Source organism: Microcaecilia unicolor, chromosome 4 (assembly GCF_901765095.1).
Source record: "Microcaecilia unicolor chromosome 4, aMicUni1.1, whole genome shotgun sequence".
NCBI lineage: Eukaryota > Metazoa > Chordata > Amphibia > Gymnophiona > Siphonopidae > Microcaecilia > Microcaecilia unicolor.
Genome location: NC_044034.1, coordinates 141,533,114 through 141,554,176, shown reverse-complemented (window position 1 = coordinate 141,554,176; position 21,063 = coordinate 141,533,114). Strand labels below are relative to the sequence as shown.

At 45.1% G+C, this 21,063-nt stretch overlaps 1 protein-coding gene across 2 annotated transcripts in view; it reads right to left on the bottom strand.

Annotated features, from left to right (window-relative positions):
- The window catches only part of DCDC1 (doublecortin domain containing 1), a 556,169-nt gene that overhangs the window by 472,839 nt on the left and 62,267 nt on the right, over positions 1-21,063 (bottom strand). The window contains exons 4-6 of one of the 2 annotated variants that reach the window (XM_030200682.1): positions 9,979-10,236; positions 6,820-6,943; positions 5,974-6,136 (exon numbers count right to left, since the gene is read on the bottom strand). In XM_030200682.1, the coding sequence (XP_030056542.1) occupies positions 5,974-6,136; positions 6,820-6,943; positions 9,979-10,236 (545 nt within the window). Of the gene's footprint in view, positions 1-5,973; positions 6,137-6,608; positions 6,701-6,819; positions 6,944-9,978; positions 10,237-21,063 lie in introns of those variants that run through there. The other variant, XM_030200683.1, reaches the window with a different exon arrangement.

Below are 21,063 nucleotides of genomic sequence, written 5' to 3'. Positions count from 1 at the left end.
TCTCTGCTGGGTGCGGTTGTCCAGGTCAGAGGCACGCAGCCATGAGAGCCTGCGCATCACTATACCTTGGGCCGCAGCACGAGATGCCACGTCACAGGTGTCAAAAATCCCCCTGGACAGGAACTTTCTGCACGCCTTCAGCTGCCTGACCACCTCCTGATATGGCCTGGACTGCTCCGGCGGGAGCTTATCGACCAGGTCCGCCAGCTGTTGCACATTGGTCCGCATGTGGATGCTCATATAGAGCAGGTAAGATTGGATGCGGGTCACGAGCATGGAGGATTGGTAGGCCTTCCTCCCAAATGAGTCCAGAGTGCGAGACTCCCGCCCCGGGGGCGCCGAGGCGGTATCCCTCGAACTCCGTGCCCTCTTGAGAGCAGAATCCACGACCGCTGAGTCATGGGGCAACTGGGGCCGCATGAGCTCTGGGTCAGAGTGGATCCTGTACTGGGACTCTGCTTTCTTGGGAATGGTGGGGTTAGTTAGTGGTCGCACCCAGTTCCGAAGCAGCGTCTCCTTCAGGACATTGTGCAGCGGTACCGTGGAGGACTCTCTAGGTGGTGATGGATAGTCGAGGACCTCGAGCATCTCGGCCCTCGGCTCTTCCACAGAGACCACGGGAAAGGGAATGCTTATAGACATATCCCGCACAAAGGAGGCAAAGGAGAGACTCTCAGGAGGTGAGAGCTTCCTCTCCGGTGACGGCGTGGGGTCCGAGGGAAGGCCCGTAGACTCCTCTGAGGAGAAATATCTCGGGTCCTCCTCTTCCCCCCACGAGTCCTCATCCTCGGTATCGGACATTAGCTCATGTAGCTGAGTCCGGTACCGGGCCCGGCTCGACGTCGAGGCACCGAGGTCTCGGTGTCGTCGAGCGGTGGACTCCCGCGCCGGCGGGGACGGAGCTCCCTCCATCGACGTCGACGGGGACTCCACCTGCGTGGCGGTCGAGACCGGCACCGCAAGCGGCGGCGGTGTCGACAGCCCCGGCGCCGGGCTAGAGCTCGCCGGCGCCACAGTCATCGGCGCCGGGGGCGCAAGCACCCCCGACGCCGGCACAGCCTGGCGCATCAGCCCTTCCAGGATCCCCGGAAGGATGGCTCTGAGGCACTCGTCCAGGGCCGCTGTCGGGAAAGGCGGTGGGGCCGGTAAGGGTGCCGGTGCCAGAAGCTGCTGGGGGCCAGGAGACGGCACCGAGGTGCCGGAACCCCGACGCGTCGGTACCTCCACCACCGACGGAGATCTCTCCTCTCTGCGATGACGCTTCGGCGTCGACTCCTCTTCAGGGTGCACCGAGGGCTCCCGGTGACGGCGCTTCTTATCTTTTTTCCGGTGCACGTCACCGGCGCCGGAGGGCATGGAGGAGGAGGAGGTCGATCCCCCTCGGTCTCGAGGTACCGGGTCCGACAGGGTTCGGTCCCGTGGCTCACGAGCTGAGGGAGTGACCGGGGCCGACTGCCCACGCGGCCTCTCAACCCCACTCTCACCGGCGGACCGGCGGGCCGACGGGACCTGTTCTCCTGGGGTCGCTGCCATCGGTGCCGATGTCTCGGGCATCGATACCGGTACCGAAGACCCGGCCTTCGATACCGATGCCGTCGAGGTCGACGTCGAGGGGCCGGCGCAAGTTCCAAAAAGACGGTCCCGCAGAACTTGCCTCGCAACCTGAGTCCGTTTCCGGAGACCGAGACACAGCGCGCACGACTTGAGATTGTGCTCCGGCCCGAGGCACTGGAGGCACCAAGCGTGGGTGTCGGTCTGCGAGATCGGCCGGCCGCAGCGACCACACTTTTTAAATCCACTCGGGACCTTCGAGGACATCGACGGAAAAATCGCGTCGGCGAAGTCAAAGTCGGCAATGGTGGCTAAAATCACACCACGAAAAACTAGCCGACCGAGCGGCCACTAGGCCGCAACGAGGCGTCCCCGCTGGAAGCGAGGGAAAAGGGGAGCGCGTGCTCCACACGCGCGAAAATCTTTTTTTTTTTTTTTAACAATACAAAGAAAGAAAAGAAAGAGGAACCGAACGGGAATCCAAAGCAACGATCCGCGTAAACGCGGTCGAAAAATCCGGCGGCTGAACGGAGAGAGAGGCAATTGCACAACTCTCTCCAGTCGCGGAAAAAAAGTAACTGGCGGGAGCGGTCGCGCACGGGCGGGAAGACGGCCGCGCATGCGCGGTGGGCGTGCCCTGCGTGCCGACCGTCCCGCGAAGCTTCTTCCGGTTGGTGGGGGCTGCCGCGGACGTCAACCCAGTCGTGAGAACAAGCAGCCTGCTTGTCCTCGGAGAATATAAGAGTAGACGCTGGGCTATGGGTGAGAGGGTAGGGAATGCCTTCAACTATGGGGGAAATCAGCGAAGGAAATGAAAGATACTGGACTATGGGGGGATGGAAGAGAAGGGAAGAAGATATGTTGAATTAGAGGAAGAAGGCCTACCCAGATTAGGCTCAGGCCCACCCAGCAGTGGGTGTTTCTAGACAGTGTCAGCAAACAGGCTGGACTTCCACTGTCCTAAGCCGCTCTCTTCTAATGGGGCCCATGCAGCAACTTTTCTTCATTCCTACCTGCACTGGCCTAACCCATCCCACAACTCTCCTTGCTTCAGTGGGTCCCTGGCAGTGGCAGCGATTCCTATACGCTGCCTGCCACTAACCCGGAAGTCTCTCCTCTACCACACCTTCCTGTTTCTCTGCCTGGGTGGGACACAACAGAAGGGCGGCTTCTGCGTTAGCGGCAGGCAGCATATATGAATTGCTGCCGCACTGAAGGAAAGAGAGTGGGGTGGGTGGGTGAGGTGAGGGAAGGAACAAAGACGATATGCTGTACGTGGGGGGGGGGGGGGAAGAGAGGGGGGAGAGAATTGCTGCACAGAGGGGGGCGAGAGAGGGAAAGAGATTTGCTACACAGAGGGTGGCGAGAGAGGGAAGGAGACTTGCTACACAGGGGAGGGACGAGAGAGGAAAGGAGAGTTGCTGCATGGGGGGCTGAGAGGGAAGATTTGCTGCATGGGGTGAGAGAGGGAAGGAGAGTTGCTGCATGTGGAGGGCAAGAGAAGGAAGGAGAGATGCTGCATGGGGGGGGCAAGAGAAGGAAGGAGAGATGCTGCATGGGGGGCAAGAGAGGGAAGGAAAAGATGCTACATGAGGGGGGGGGGCGAGGAAGAGAGGGGGGCAGGGTGTGAGAGAAGGAAATATATTAGGCATGATGGTAGAGGGGAAGAAGGGAGAGATGCTGGACCCGGGGCACAAGGGAGGGAGGTAGAAAGAGATTGTGGACAATAGGGTGGAGGGGGGAGAGGCAAGAGAGGAAAAATTGTAGAATATGGCGTGGAGGGGAGGAAGGGAGAGATGAAGCAAAGGGGTGGAGAGGGGTGAGAAAGAGAGGAAGAGATACTGCATGGAGAGGAGAGATGAGTGAGAGAGGGAGAGATGGTGCATGGGGGAGAGAGAGAGAAATATGTGGCATGATGGTGGAGGGGAGGAAGGGAGAGATGTTGGACCTGGGGCACAAGGGAGGGAGAGAGAGATGTTGGCCAATGGGAGAGAGGGAGGGATACTGGACAAGGAGAGGAATGAGAGGGAGGGAGAGATACACAGGAGGAGGAGAGGGGAGAAAAAGGGAGATGTTGGATCCAGGAGCAGAAGGGAGAAAGAGGGAGATGTTGGATCCAGGAGCAGAAGGGAGTGATGGAGAGATGCCGGACAATGGGAGTGAGGGAAGAGATAGAGAAATGTTGTATCACAGGGAAGAGTGCAGAAGGGTGGAGAGAGGAAGATGCTGAAAATGGTGGAACCATGTAAGAGAAGCCAGGAAGGGGAGGATGGGGGTGGCAAGGAAATGACAGGATAGTGTTTACAGAGGGTAGAAATATGGTAATGGGAATGGAGGGCTAAGGAAGGAGTGAGATGGGGAATGGGACAGCTAGTAGATGTGAGAAAATGGAGATCTTATAGGTAGTTGAAAAGTAAAGAGTAGGAGAAGGGTGAGAAAGAGAGTGAAATTTAAATTGACAGGCAAAAAATAAAAGAGAGGAAAGAGCTAAAAAGGAACCATCAATATGACAGAGGCAAGTGTAGTCAGGGAATAGACAGAAGAGAGGAGAAAAGACAAATGGACAGCAGACACTTGAAAGAGAATAAGCAGATGACAGACAGGAAAGAAGAAAAGAAAAACTGAATCCAACATGACGGAAAAATAAAATGCCCCAACAACAAAGGTAGAAAAAAGTATTTTATTTTGAATATTTTAAATGGAATATGTTAGCTGTGGAAGATAAGCATAGCAAATGTCTTGTATTGTGCTCTGTAGAAAAGGAAATAATTTCTTTGTCTAAATATTTGTATTTCTAATTTATGACCTCTTGTTCTATATTTGGTGAGAGGTCTGTAGGTGTGATAGAAGCTCCCATTCCTAATCCCCTTTCCTCCCTGCCTCCGCTCTAATTTCCTCACCTTCCACTACTATCACACCTACAGACCTCTCACCAAATACAGAACAAGGGGTCATAAATTAGAAATACAAATATTTAGACAAAGAAATTATTTCCTTTTCTACAGAGCATGTTGTTGGGGCATTTTCTTTTTTTGACCTGGGCTCTAGCATGTCTAACACCAGTCCTGACCCTTGCTGTACAGCTGGTGGAGATCCAGAATGGCCAGAACTCTCTTCTACCAAGCTCTGCAGTCAGCGACAGCATCTTTGAGCCACCAACAACTAAGCATGCATGGGGTGCTGGCATTAGTGGCTTAGGGGCGTTGCTGCTGCCTGCCAAGCTTGGTGAAAGGGAGTTCTGGCTACCTTCAGAAAATGTCTAGCTGACAATAGCTAAAGTATTTATATATTGAGTTGGGGATAGGGCAGGACAGAGAAAATTTTGTGCTCATCCACTTTGGGCTCAGACCTATCCAAAATTGGCTGTCTGGCTATGCCACTGCTATGTGAGGATTCTATAACACAACATGGGCATCTAGACTCTATGATAAAATAAACTCCTACTGAATGGCCAGAGTACTAAATTATAGAATCATCTCCATAGTGCTTAAATTCTCCAAGGCTTCTCTGTCAGACCAGCGCACATTCGCTATAAGCTGAAAGGATTATTTCAAATGTTCATATGTGCAATTACAGTACTTTAAAAACGGTGTAACATATATTCAAATAATGCAGCTCAGAAATAATACACTAATTGCTGGTCACTTTACATCAAGGTTTTGATCATTTTTAAGAAAACTGAGAAATATTCCATAAGTACCTGTAACTGTTGTGAGCAAACACAATGCTAAATTAAATTGTCATATGTTTCTGCTCTAATTTTTGAAAATTTACATTTTAATGCTGTTATAATTTATATTAAAAATATCTTGTCCCGTTATGTTTACATACTACCATAAGCAACATTTTCGGGTGCCTAGATTTTAAAAGTTAACTATTGTGCTTATATCAACATAACTGTCTCTTTGATTACAAAAGTATCCAGATTAAAAATCCAATAGCTTTCCAGTGCAAAATGATTTGCAATAACCAGATGTGATCAGTAATCCCAAGCTTGTTCTATAAACACCCTAAATTATTCTTAATGTTAGTGTTATGATTCTTCAGAGAGGTCTAAATTAATAAATGCCCTTTCTCCCTCTAAGGGGTTTTTATTTCTCTTGAAACACACCTAATGAATTGTGTCTGTTAGGTGTCACTGAAACTAAACAGTAAATGTAATAATCTCAGCTTTAATTTATGATATTTTCACCATTTAACCTCCTGCAGGCTCCCTAATGTCTGTTCCAATCTATATTAAATTAAGCACCAATGCTAATGAAGGCCAATGAATGTGAGTGTCAGTAGATTTTTCTTTCATTAAGCACATTATCCTCTTACTGAGCTGTAAATGGGTAAACATTAGTTTTGTTAAACCATGCAAAAAAGACAGGGTGAAAATCATTTTTAATTGAAACCCTACTGTCATTTCCTGTTTTTTACCTTTAATTTTTTTGAATGGATCTAAAAAAGGCTCTCCAGTGGAAACATAAATGTCGGCATCATGGGGTATGTCTTTAGGTTCTAATGCTTCAGTGCCATCTGCCAGGAAGACTCGCTTTGCAGCCCTGTGTAGCTTCAGCTTCTCCGTACAATTCTCCAGCAGCTCAAATAGGAGGTAAGAAAATTATCATGAGAAAAAGTACAGCAACAAAGGGATGGACTTTTTTTTTTTTGCTCTTTTAAAGGGCTATTTGTGTTTAAAGCAACTCAGTGACTCATTTAACGTAAATCTGTAGTGTAGTCACTTCTAAATGAAGATGTGACTGACACCCAAGAAGATAACCTATTAGGAAAGCTAATTGAGTAACGTCTTGTATTCACTCCTCATCCTAGCCTTGGGCTGAATATTTGCAAGCAATTAAATCAGCAATCTGCTGTACATCATAGCTTCAGAATTTAAAACTGCAGAAAAATATGGGTTGCTACAATTCCAAAACCAAATACTGAAAAACCACACACCAGCTTAGCATCAGTTCTGGAAGGAAAATAAGATAATGTATTCGAGAGAACTACCGAAACACAGCATGAAAACAACTGAAAATGAGCATTAAAATCTAGGAGGAGTTTTTATTTACCACTTTCATTGTTGGGGCAGCAACTTTAGTAAAGACACTTCTTGATCCATTTTTATAAGCTGTTACTCTGCTCGCACAGCTCTGCCGCTTACAAACTGGAGCCACATGGGTTTTAAAGGAAAATAAGATAATGTATTCGAGAGAACTACCGAAACACAGCATGAAAACAACTGAAAATGAGCATTAAAATCTAGGAGGAGTTTTTATTTACCACTTTCATTGTTGGGGCAGCAACTTTAGTAAAGACACTTCTTGATCCATTTTTATAAGCTGTTACTCTGCTCGCACAGCTCTGCCGCTTACAAACTGGAGCCACATGGGTTTTAAAGGAAAATCTGTGACATATACCAGAGAATCCTGTTACTTTTTGTCTTTTGAAATACATTTCTGTAGTGAACAGCACAATATATTTATGGACTATTCACGTGCCTTTTATATATTACAAAGTGTAATTTCAAATACAACTTTTTATATTTATTAATTTATTTGGTAATTTGATATACTGCCATTTGAACAAATATGACATTAAAGCCATATGGTGGATCCTTTAAAAAACTATTATGGGTCCTTTTACTAAATCGCACCAAAATCTGGGCTTAAGGTGCTATAAGACAGGATTTTATCTCATGTTAAGCCCAGATATAATGCGCTACCTTTTGTGGGCGTTCCTTATATTTTTTATTGCAGGTTGCTAACTATGGTTTATTTAGGTGGGGAGGGGGATTTTGAAAGTATATCCAAGTCAGAAGAGATGTTCAGCTTATAATGTTCAAAACAGATGGCCAATACACATGTATTTTACAATAGGAAATATGTCAGGATTTCCTGTTCAAAAATATGTGAGATGGACATCCATATCCTGTTCATGCTGGACATCTCTAGCACACGAATGTCCATCTCTACGTCTTGCCCCATCCTTGGCCACCTTTAAATCTAGACTGAAAGCCCACCTCTTTAACATTGCTTTTGACTCGTAACCACTTGTAACCACTCGCCTCCACCTACCCTCCTCTCCTCCTTCCTGTACACATTAATTGATTTGATTACTTTATTTTTTGTCTATTCGATTGTAAACTCTTTGAGCAGGGACTGTCTTTCTTCTATGTTTGTGCAGCACTGCGTACGCCTTGTAGCGCTATAGAAATGCTAAATAGTAGTAGTAGTAATAGTATTTTCAAACAGGAAACCTCTACGTATTTCCTGTTCAAAAATAAACATGAGATGGACTTCCATTTGGGATGTTCTGATGTGGACACCCTTATTTTGACTTGGACATTCTTTCAAAAATGCCCCTGTAGATGCAGCTCAGGGGGGAGGAGAAGACATCTTGACTGGTAAATTGAATAAGTCAGCAATACTTGGGTTGATATATGGTTATAACCAAGACTCCATTATGTTAAATTGCCTATATGTAGTTGGCATGGTGGAGACTTATCACTGTTTAAGCAGGGTGGCTATGGCCCGCACAGAGTAGCGGGAGGAGCTCCGATCACCTTGCTGGGCAAACTGGATGAACTGTGCGGGTCTTTATCTGCCGTCATTTGCTGTGTTACTGTGTGTGAAACAAACATCAGCACACAGATGCCATAGGATGTCCAATGTTCTGCACATGCTATTACATGTGCACATACACATGAACACTGATGTTGCAAGCACTAGGACACTCACAAAATGGCTGCAATTATTTTCCTCCTTAACTTCAGAGCTGCAGACTCCCTGATTCCGGCCAGGCTGTACCTGCCATTGGAATGCAGTTGTTCCCTGCACCTGGTCTGAGGAGGGAACATGTTAGAATAAGGAAGGCCTAGGACAGGCTGAGGACCATATTCAATGGGGAAGCATCATTCCCCAGAGTTGTAAGTTGCAACAGAGGGCTGGGAGGAGCGCACTAGCTACAATATGCAAGGGAAATAGATGTGTCTGGAACTGAATCCATGGAAAACATTGGTACACATGAGTTTGATTGACAGATTGGCCAGAGACATATCACAAGCACATATAGTACTCAGAGCAGCATAAGACGTCACAAATCCAGGCCAAGGTATCTGCCTGCCTGTCTGACATTGCTGCCTGGATGTCTCACCGCCACCTGAAACTTAATATGTCCAAAACTAAGCTCCTTATCTTCCCACCTAAACCAACCTCTCCCCCTTCCCCCATTCTCTATTTCTGTGGACAACACGCTCATTCTCCCTGTCTCATCTGCTTATAACCTTGGGGTCATCTTCGACTCCTCCCTCTCGTTCTCTGCACATATTCAGCAGATTACTAAAACCTATCGTTTCTTCCTCTATAATATCACCAAAATTCGCCCTTTCCTTTCTCAGCACGCTACCAGAACCCTCATCCACACTCTCATCACCTCTTGCTTAGACTACTGCAAGTTGCTTCTCACAAGTCTTCCACTCAGCCATCTCTCTCCTCTTCAATCTGTTCAAAATTCTGCTGCACGACTAATATTCCACCAAAGTCGCTATGCTCATATCAGCCCTCTCCTGAAGTCACTTCACTGGCTCCCTATCCCTTTCCGTATACAATTCAAGCTCCTCTTATTGACCTATAAGTGCATTCACTTGCAGCCCCTCACTACCTCTCCACCCTCATCTCTCCCTACACTCCTTCCCAGAAACTCCATTCACTAGGTAAATCTGTCCTAACTGCACCCTTCTCCTCCACGGCTAACTCCAGACTCCGTTCCTTTTATCTTGCCGCACCTTATGCCTGGAATAGACTTCCTGAGCCGCTACGTCAAGCTCCATCTCTGGCTGCCTTCAAATCCGGAATAAAGGCCCACCTGTTTAATGCTGCTTTTGACTCCTAACTTTTCACTTGTTCGTAACCTTTATCTTATCTTCCTCTCTACAATAGTCCCTTATCCCTATGTGTCCTATCTGTCTGTCCTACCCTTATCGATGCCATGATCCGATTATGCTGACTTTTCACAAGTGCACCTAAAACTGCATATGTACTGAAAAACTGAGCATGCACATGTGCCAGCGTTGACAATTCCCTGAGCTGCCGCTGACTACTGAGCTGGGTAGCAGAATTTTAGGTTCTTAGGAGGGGAAGTCTTCAGCTGGTAGAGCTTCAGGATCCCTTCTAGGGAGGAGGGAGGGGGAGAGAGCAGGGGAGGTGGAGAGCACTGAAGGCATTTCATACCCACCCGTTTTATTCTATGCCCACCCAAAATCTTTCCTGTGTCCTACAGTCATGATTCTCTAATATCTTCAAAGTGCCTCACTAACACCAGGTACCAGAAATTGGAAGCAAGTTTTTATTCCATAGAGGGCTTTAAGTACTTAAGGCAGATGAATTGTGGTACAGCACAAGCAATCAAAGTTAAAAGAAGTAAGAAAACAGCATTGATTACCTGAGCTGACCTGCTGGAGCACTGACAGGTCTCTTTCTGTAGGGGAGTGATCTGGTGCTTGATGTGCTCTCTGTGTCTGCTCTTATATCAACACTCTGAACTGATTTAGTCTGATGTGCAGAGCAATCTTGGAACCCTGACCTTCTGAATGCTACTGCAGATTGAAGACAGGAGTGAAGGCCAATGCGAGGTGGTTTAAAAGGGTGCTTTCCATCAGCATTCGAAACTGTTATTTTCACATAGGGAGACCGGAGCCTTCTATGGGATAACATGAGAAAATGATAAAAGAAAAAAAGATTATCCCTCTGTGGTCAGTAACGTGATATAAATAAAATAACTTCTAAAGCCTTGTAGGCAAAATAGACTACCAAAAAAGGCTTGTAAAAATAATACTACAAGAGTACTAAAAATAAGATTACATAAAGGGAAAATATAGACAAAGACAATGGACAACATAAGCAATTATTTACAGCTGAAATGTTCTCAGTATAAAACATCTGAAAATAATTGATTGCAATATCTGTTCATTATTATTGAAAAATGTTGAATATTTTAATAATCACACACAAAAATTCCAACTTAGAAGATCATTTAATCTATTTATTTATTTATTAGGATTTATTTACCACCTATTTGAAGAAATTTACCTAAGGTGACGTACAGCAAAAATCAGCCAAACTGTACATATTACAGTATGACACAATACACATTAAAATATCTTAAATATCATAGGGTGTAAGCAGAAGTGGAAAATATAGACAGATAAGACACCATAACTTAAGTTAGAAAATAGGATGACTAATTTAAAGAAAGCTACAGGGTATGAAGCTGATATTAATCCTTGTGTGCGTGACTAGATAGTTAGTTGCGTCTTCCTTTATAGGCCTGGGAGAAGAGACAAGCTTTCACCTGCTTCCTGAAGTAGAGATAGAGGGGCACTTTCATATAATGTCTAAATGGCATCAGAGATGTTTATCAGAAAGCGTCCAAAATCAAAGGTCTATAATCGAAAAAATAGATAAACAGTTTCAGAGATTTGAAAATACCACAAAATACATCTACAACTAAGACGAACTGGAAGAGAGGCGAAAAATGTCTCCACTGTTCGAAAAATACACCATGTAAAATGTTCAACTGAAAACATCAGCGAGATGTTCCTGTAGTAATGTCTAGATATTCCCGCAACGTGCAACACGTCTATATATAGCTGTGCACATGGAAGAATGTCCCACCCAGAATAAACATGTCTTTCAGGAGAGAGCCAAATTACTCTGTACAGGAGACACAAGTCCTGGTCCGTTTGTTAATGAAGCACAGGAAGCTCCTGTTCAAGTACCACCACCTCCTGCCGCCTAGAAATGTCTCCCTATGAGACAATCAGAGACACCCTGGCAAGGTAAGCATCCAGCATTGCCCCCCAAGAGCACAGCAGCATTCATGTACTGTATATAAGAAAGAATTGGACAAGTTCCTGGAGGAAAAAAAAAATCCAAAGGAACAGTACATTATAGGGGGTGAAGTGCTTCAGTGTATGAAAGAAGAGCAGGACTTGGGGGGTGATTGGATCTGATGATCTTAATGTGGTTAAACGGGTAGAAAAGGCAATGGTCAAAGCCAGAAGGATACTCAGGTGCATAGGGAGAGGAATTGCCAGCAGGAAAAAAGAGGTGATAGTGCCCTTATATAAGTTTCTGATGAGGCCCCATTTAGAATACTGTGTGCAATTCACACCTATGAAAAGATATAAACAGGATAGAGTCAGTCCAGAGGGCGGCTACAAAAATGGTCAGTGGTGAACACATTACCAAAAGCCTTGAAAACTACGAATGACCACCTAAACTTCCGGAAAACACAAAAAACTAACCTGTTTAAAAAGGCATACCCTACCGATCCAACATAAATGCCTGATCTTTGCAACACAACAAAACTAAAGAATGTAATGGACATAACACAACTCTTCCGTTGTACGATTCCCTAGTGTGGCTGTGCCATATGAACTTTATCTTACCACAACATCACTTTGTATTTGTTTACACCGGAGTCCGTAACGCCTCTCCGGTACTATGTAAGCCACATTGAGCCTACAAATAGGTGGGAAAATGTGGGATACAAATGTAACAAATAAATAAATAAATAAATAAAGTGTATGGGGACAGACTTTAAAGCTCTCAATATGTATACTTTGGAAGAAAGGAAGGAGAGGGGGGATATGATAGAGACGTTTAAATACCTCTGTGGCATTACATCTGCAGGAGATAAGCCTTTTTCAAATGAAGGAAAACAGAATGAGAGGGCATAGGATGAAGTTAAGAGGTTTATAGGCTCAAGAGTAATCTAAGGAAATACCTTTTTATGGAAAGGGTGGTGGAAGTGTTGGAGAAAATGGCTGAATTCAAGAAAGCATGGAACAGGCATGGGGGATCTCTTAGGGAGAGGAGGAGATAGTAGATACTGTGAATGGGCAGACTGGATGGGCCATTTGGCCTTTATCTGCCATCATGTTTCTATGTTGCACTGGTTGCAAAACATGCTATTGCTATCTCATCAATGCAATGTGTTACGGTATTTCCTAATCAACATTAATCATGTTTCTAAATGTGACAACACAGAAATAAGGAATTGTGCAGTGACGATCCTAGGCTGGCTACCACCCGGGTCGGATCACCAATGCACACCCCCCCCTTAGAGGGAGCCAGCAAACCCCATATGTGTTGCACTCAACCCACAACCTATGAGATGACAAAGAAAGGGGGGAGGGAACCCTATGCTCACCGTCCACCAGCTACCAATAACAACAACCTACTTAGTACAATGCAGCCGCAATAGCAGGGCAAATGAAACAGTTACTACAAACACTGGATAAATGTTACATCAGGGAGAACCAGGGAGATAAAATTCCTAGATGTAATAAATGAATGCTTCTTGGAGCAACTGGTCTAGAAACCAACAAGAGGGAGCTCCATTTTAGATTGAATCCTTGATAGAGTGCAGGGTGTAGTACAAGAGGTCATGGTGCTGGATCCACTGGGAAACAGTGATAATAACATGATCAAGTATGAGCTACTATCTGGAATGAAGCCACGAAGGAAATGTACTGTAGCAGCATTTAAATTTTGAAAGGGTGACTATGATAAAATGAGGAAAGTGATTTAAAAGAAACTAAAAGGATTGGCTACATAGGTTAGGACATTAAATCAGGCATTGACATAGTTTAAAAATACCATTTTGGAAGACCAGACCAGATGCATTTCGTGTATTTACAAAGGTGGAAAGAAGAGAAAACAACAGCAAGTATGGTTAAAAGGTGCAGTCAAAAGAGGCTATTAGAGCCAAAAGAATATCCTTCAAAGAATGGAAAAAGGACCCAAATGAAGAAAATAGGAAGCAACATAAGCACTGGCAAGCTAGATGCAAAGCACTGATAAAGAAGGCTAAAAGAGAATATGAAGAGAAACTTGCCGCAGAGGCAAAAACTAATAGAGGGGGATAATTGAACGGGGGCGCCCATCTCTAAGGGTGGTCTCGTAAAGGGGCGGGGCAACCCGTATTATCAAAACAAGATGGACGTCCATCTTTCATTTGGATAATACGGTCGGGGACGCCCAAATCGTGAAATTTAGGTCAACCTTAGAGATGGTCGTCCCCGGTTTTCGGCGATAATGGAAAGCGAGGACGCCCATCTCAGAAATGACCAAATCCAAGCCATTTGGTCGTGGGAGGAGCCAGCATTCGTAGTGCACTGGTCCCACTAACTGAATAGAAAAAGCCCTTCCCTTAACGATCTGGAAAGGAACGGGCATGCATGAAGGAAATTGCATGCAAATGAGCTGCTCGCTGTTAGCTCATTTGTACACGATTTCCTTCCTAAGGAGGGGAAGTGACAGCAGTTGAGGACTTCCTTCCCTGTGATGGCAGTTGAGGATGTCCAAAATGTGGATGTTTCTGTGAGAAGGATGTCTATGCCTTTGCTATGCCTCTGACACCCTCTTTATTTATTTATTTATTTATTTGGATTTTGGATCACAAGTAGCAGCGGTGGGATTTGAACCGGCCACCTCTAGATTGCAAGACCACTAGGCCACTCTTCCACTCCACTCCCTTGAAATTTGGCCATCCCTGTGGGATGCAGCTGAGGACGTCCAAAATGTTTGAAAGAAGGACGTTCACGCCTTCATTATGTCTCCGTTGACACACACATACCTCCTCCCCACCAGGGACCTGCATACTACCACCCCCCCCCCAAACAGGGATGGCCAAATTTCAAGAGAGTGGAGTAGATGGGAGGAGTGGCAGAGTGGCCTAGTGGTTAGCGCACTGGTCTTGCAATCTAGAGGTGGCCAGTTCAAATCCCACTGCTGCTACTTGTGATCCAAAATCCAAATAAATAAATAAAGAGGGTGTCAGAAGCATAGCAAAGGCATGGATGTCCTTCTCACAGAAACATCCACATTTTGGACATCCTCAACTGCCGTCACAGGGATGGAGGCATAGCGAAAGACATACTCTAAAAAAAAAAAAAAAAAAAAAAAAAAGACAAAAGTTTTTTTAGGTTTTTTTCGGGGTGGGAGGTGATTAGTGACCACTAGGGAAGTCAGGGGAGGTCATCCCTGATTCCCTCCGGTGGTCATCTGGTCAGTTTGGGCACCTTTTTGAGGCTTGGTTGTGAAAAGAAATGGACCAAGTAAAGTCGGCCAAATGCTCATGAGGGACGCCCTTCTTTTTTCCATTATCGGCCGAGGACGCCCATCTGTTAACCATGCCCCCGTTCCACCTTCAGTACACTGCCGACACGCGCCCTTGAACTTTGGTCATCCCCGCGACGGAAAGCAGTTGAGGACGCCCAAAATCGGCTTTCGATTATGCCAATTTGGACGACCTTAGGAGAAGGATGCCCATCTCCCGATTTGTATCGGAAGATGGGTGCCTTTCTCCTTCAAAAATAAGCAGGATAGTAACAACTTTTTCAGGTACATCAGAAGCAGAAAGCCTGCGAGGGAATCATTGGGACCATTAGATCATGAAGGAGCAAAAGGGGCACTCAGGGAGGACAAGGCCATAATGGAGAAACTGAATGATTTCTTTGTTTTGGACTTTATGGAAAAAGATGTAAGAGATCTACCTGTACCAGAAATGGTTTTCAAGGGTGACGATTCGGAGGAACTGAAACAAATCTCAGTGAACCTGGAAGACGTATTGAGCCAAATCGACAAATTAAAGAGTAGTAAATCATCTAGACCAGATGGCATGCATGTAAGGGTAATGAAAGAACTCAAACATGGAATGACTGATCTGCTGTTAATGATCTGTAACCTGCTGTTAAAGTCATCCATAGTACCTGAAGACTGGAGGGTGACCAATGTGACGCCAAATTTTAAAAAATTCCAGGGGTGATCTGGGAAATTACAGTCTGGTAAGCCTGACATCAGTGCCAGGTAAAATAGTGGAAACTATTACAAAGAACAAAACTATGGAACACATAAATAAACATAGTTTAATGGGAAAGAGTCAGCATGGTTTCAGGCAAGGGAAATCTTGCCTTACCAATTTGCTTCATTTCTTTGAAGTTGTGGATAAATATGTGGATAAAGTTGAGTTGGTTGCTGTATGGAGTCCCTTGCTATTAGTCCTATTATCTTCAATTTGTAGGCCCAGATCTGCACCTCACTTTTGCATAGTCTCTTGTTAAAACAAGGGGAGGGGGGGGGGAGTGATGTTTAGGGCTAATTTCTCCTACCCCATCCCCTCCACTATTAAATTACAAATTTGTAACCTAGCTCCCTTGTATATCTCTAAGTTTTGTTCCTTTTTCTGACCAAAACCATTTAAATTTATTGCTTCATGGTATGTTAAATAAAGTTGAATCTTGAACATAGACAGCATGGATGGGCAGACTGGATAGCCATATGGTCCCTTATCTGCCTTCATTTCTCTCTCTCTTTGTTTCTATTTTTATAGAACCATGAGGCCACTGCAATAAGTGCAGAATACTTTAGTTTTGATTTTCCAATGTTAACCTTGCTCCCAATGCAGTAAGAGTTTTAGCACAAAAAAATCCGAAGTAAAACATTATGCTAAAAGATAGCGTGATCAATACACAAATCACATGCAAGCCCATTGAATCAGGAATCGCTCCTCTGTGTAAAATAACTAGCTAAAATCTGGCACAGATTTTTACGTCTTCTTTAGTCCAGAATCTTTATTTCATCTCATTGTTGAAGTAAGATTCCATATGGAAGCAAGAGGACTCATGGTCCAAGTGGGCCCTGTGGAGGGGCATAATTGAACGCGAATGCCCATCTCCATGGGCGTCTATGTCCGAAAACAGGTACGTGAAGAAGCGGGACAGACCGTATTTTTGGAAAAAAATGGGCGTCCATCTTTTGTTTTGAAAATACGGTTTGGACGGACCAAATGCCATGGATTTGGTCCTTTCTGAGCTGGGCGGTTTTTTTTGTTTTTTTTTTGCGATAATGGAAAATAAAAACATCCAGCTCAGAAACGTCCTAATCCAAGCCATTTGGTCGTGGGAGGGACAAATGTACAACACTACCATAGCTCTTAGGGGTGAAGGGGGCAACTACATGTGGGTACAGTGGGTTTTAGAGGCCTCCCATTTACCACCACAAGTGTTACAGGTGGGGGGGGGGGGGGGAGAGGGATGAGCCTGGGTCTGCCTGCCTGAAGTGCACTGCAGTACCCACTAAAAGTGCTCCAGGGACAGGGCTTGTTGCTGCTGTATAACCTTGGCACACCAGTTGACACCTGAAGACTAATCTCACTGAAAACGTCCTTTATTTGAATAAGCACGTTTACTCACAGTTAACTGCAGATCAGAGGTTGTGCCCCACTGACAATGAGTCTCGCAGTAGGTCCGAGCTGGCAGAATGGTGTACAATGCCCTCTTTCAGCAACATTCAAGGTAAGAACTAAGTGCTATAACGTGGCTAACACATGAACAGTATCTAAAACTGGCTTACAAAAATGGCCACTACCTCATGGACTACCGGAAACAAAACAGGGCACACTCTGACCCAGTAAGCAGAGGGAAAAGCACCATGGGAGTGTAGCCTACCAACTACCAACATCATGAGCATTTAACACAAGCTAGTGGAATCACGGAGCCCAATACCCTACACCCACCACAATGCATTGCTGATGAGACTCTGCAGTGCCCTTAACAGAAAAGGTGTCACACTCACCCAAGACCCACATCAGAACCAGGGAAAGGCTGTCAGAGGATAGAACACATTCTGCTGTCATGGAGGTGGGTACGGAATTTGAGGCTGGCATACAGGCTGGCAAAAAAAGTTTGTAAAGTGGGTTTTTTTTTTGGTGGGAGGGGGTTAGTGACCACTGGGGGAGTCAGGGCAGGTGATCCCCGATTCCCTCCAGTGGTCATCTGGTCAGTTGGGGCACTTTTTTGGGACTTGTTCATGAAAAAAAAGGGTCCAAAAAAAAGTGAACCAAAATCGCGGTAAAACAGCTTTTTTTTTTCGATTATCAGAAGACGCCCATCTCTCCTTGGCCGATAACCACGCCCCAGTTCCAGCTTTGCCACGCCTCCGACACGCCCCCGTCAACTTTATTCGTTCCTGCGACGGAGTGCAGTTGAAGATGCCCAAAATCGGCTTTCGATTATACCGATTTGGGCGCCCGCGAGAGAAAGACGTCCATCTCCCGATTTACGTCGGAATATGGGCGTTTTTCTCTTTCGATTATAAGGTGGATAGTCACCCTACCCCCAAAGCTGTCGGTTCCAGAGCACCCCTGTCTTGAGAATACTTGGACCTGGCAACCAACACAGGGAAACTTTCAATCAGACAGCCTTCCTGCCATGGCACATACTGGTTTGTAGATGCATCTGCATCCAGTGAAATCCTCTTCTGCCAGTGCCATCTTAAAATAAGGTAGCACTAACCTCTTTTGGTGCATCAGAACACATTGCTAAGGGTCAGTCTGCCAAAGGAATTCCCTCCTTTACTGGGAAACACTTATTTTATTTGGTGAACTGATAGCGCTGCATCTTGACAATCCACTAGTAGTTAGGCGCCGCCATTTTCCTAGATAACAGCAAGTAGAGTAGGATGTCACTGAATGTCTCCTCAGGCCAAGTATTATTAGAGGATGGGGATGTGGAAGTCCAGGGTCCAAGGGAGGATGATGGGGATCAGGGGGAAAGAAGCCCATTAGGCCACCAAGGAATGCATGTAGGTTGAAGTCCGGGGTGGGGAATCAGGTTCTCTGGGGCCCATTAGGGTACCAGGAATATTGTCGCTAGCAGGCTAAGTAGAGGCTCTGCCCAAACTCCACCCCCAGACTGCCCCTATCCTAGCTGGTTAGGGATTGACTGGTTAGAGCTGATATTCAGCAGCACTGCCCAGTTAAATACTAATGAATATCGATGGCAGCCAGCTCAGTGGGGTTTAACTGAGCATGAGTGTCTCCTTGGAATATTGACCCCAACATTTTTAATTGAGCTGACTGAATATTATGAGCACAGCATGCTACATTTTACCATTTATTTCTGAAATTACTCTTATTGCTTAAAGATAATTTAAAGTTATGAATGTGAACAATATACATACCAACATAATTTTTATTATTCATTACCAAACTACCTAAGACTATAAGAGCTGACATATTAGATCAGACTAAAAGTCCATCTAGCCCAGTATCCTGTTCCTAACAGTGGCCAATCCAGGTCACAAGTACCTGGCAGAATCCCAAAAAGTAGCAATGTTACATGTTAGTGATCCCAGAGACAAAGCAGTGGCTTCCTCTTCCCAGGTCTACCTTAATAACAGTTTATGGACATTTCTTCCAGGAATTTGTCCAAACCATTTTTAAACAAAGCTGCATTAACTGCTTTTACCACATCCTCCAGCAACGAGTTCCAGAGCTTAACAATGTGATGAGTGGAAAAAATATGTTATGCTATTTGTTTTAAATGTGCTGCTATGTATTATGTACTGTGCATTATATCAAGAGAGAATATAAATCACTATGCATCTTAGAGCATGTTCAGAAGCAGAAAATGTAGCTATTTTGACAGACCCTAGTTCAATAACAAATATACAGGTCGAATCTATCACAGTTTGGGATATGAATTGAACAGCAGGATAATGACAGTTGCCAGGGATCTGCACTCACTGTCACTTAGTACCAGAGTGTTGCCTGTCAAATTGTCTCTCTCCTATGTTACCTCTACAAAAGCTAGACAATTTTTATGGATAGCAATTACTTATAATATATAATGGAGAACATCAAACCTAACAACTAATCTTTAGCCCTTCATTATCTTCTAATCGCTTTGCTATATCTAGTCATCCGTTTTCACCTTAATTATTTATTTACATTCTACATTTGACAATCATCATTTTTGTATTATGTTTTTGGAGTTAAACTTTACTCACAACATGGTGACTTATTTTCATATTTTTATATCTTTGCATAACTTTTATTTAGGTGCCAGCTTATAGAATCAACTTTATAACCTCCATTTGGAAAGTGAATATCACTGCGAAACGTATAAATATCGGCTCTACCTTCACCCTGTTCCACAAATGCCAAAAGGCTGAAAGAAAATCCAGCGTGGGGGAACTGAGGCCAGATAGACTTCTATGGTCCTGCAAATGGCAAAAGACAGATGAAGCTTCGGCAACTTCAGTAGTGTAGATCACTTTATTGTCACATGCTGCGAGTGAGGGTGCTGTGCAGCTCACAGGGGAGAGACTGGTAAGCTGAATACTGTCATCAATACTTGGGGATAATATGTGGTTATAACCATTATAACCAAGACACCATCATGTTTGGCTGCCTATATGGTTGGCATGGTGGAGACCTGACAACCAGCGTTTAAGCATGGGTGACTGGAGCCCGCCTAGAGTGGTGGGTGTGGCTGGTCAACTTGTTGGGCAGTCTGGATGGATCATGCGAGTCTTTATCTGCCATCATTTACTGTGTTACTGTGCTACAGTGCATATTCCAGTATAGCCATAGTTGCTTAAAATGTTCCTGTTTGTAAATTATATAGCTACTAGTAAAAAAAGCCCCGTTTGTGATGCAAATAAAATGGGGGCTAGCAATGTTTTCTTCTGTGTGCATGTGGGAGTATGTGTGTCCCTGCCCTCTGGCCTCTCTCCCCTCCCCCCTCTGAGTCCTTCACTGTTACAGAGCCAGCGATTTGATTTCGTGCTCTGCTGTTTTCCTTCACTGACTGTGTTACAGAGAGGGCGGGGCAGACACTCATAGGGAAACCGGATATCTCGCCCCCTTCACACTTCCGGCTGGAGGCTTCATAGAACGTTGGTGTTGCTTTTTATATAGAGAGATTATTTATGAGGTGCATTTCCTTTGTTTGGCCAGCAGGTGGTGACTGTCATTTGTTTGTAAAGTTGTTACAAAACTGTCAGTTTCTTCTTCCTACCAAAAAAAAACCCCTAAAAACTGTTAGCTTAAGCTTTGAGGTATTTTTTTTAGTCTCAGATTGGGAGGGAACAGAGAAAGATCTGTTCACTGAGACCCCGTGAGCAGTTATATTCTATAACCTGTGAGCAGCTATATTTCCTGTACTCTCCAGGCACTATTCAGGTACTGAACAAATCAGGGGAGTAGCCAGACCTCGCGGTGGGAATGGGCCAGAGTCCGAGGTGGGGAGGCACATTTTGGTGTGCCTCCCTGCCACTCCCAGCCACCTCATCGCTGTAAATACCTTGGCTGGCGAGGGATCCCAAACCCCACCAGCTGAACCCTTCGTCCAGCACTGGTCACCAGCACCGCCGCATTGCGTGCCCTGCTGTCTCTTCCCCTCACGTCCTGCATACTCCTTTTAATGAAATTGCTTCACTAAAAGGAGCATGCTGGATGTGAGGGGAAGAGAAGGCAGGGCAAGCAATACTTCGGCACCGGATGAAGTCTTCAGCTGGCGGGGGTTGGGGACCCCCGACTGCAAAACCAGAGGACGCACTGGAACAAATGTTTAGATAATCCTATTTCAGTTACCTGTTATTGTGTACTGTTTTTCCTATTTTTATGGTTTATTGTTCAATATTTTTATGACAATAAACATTTTTAGTTTATTGCCTC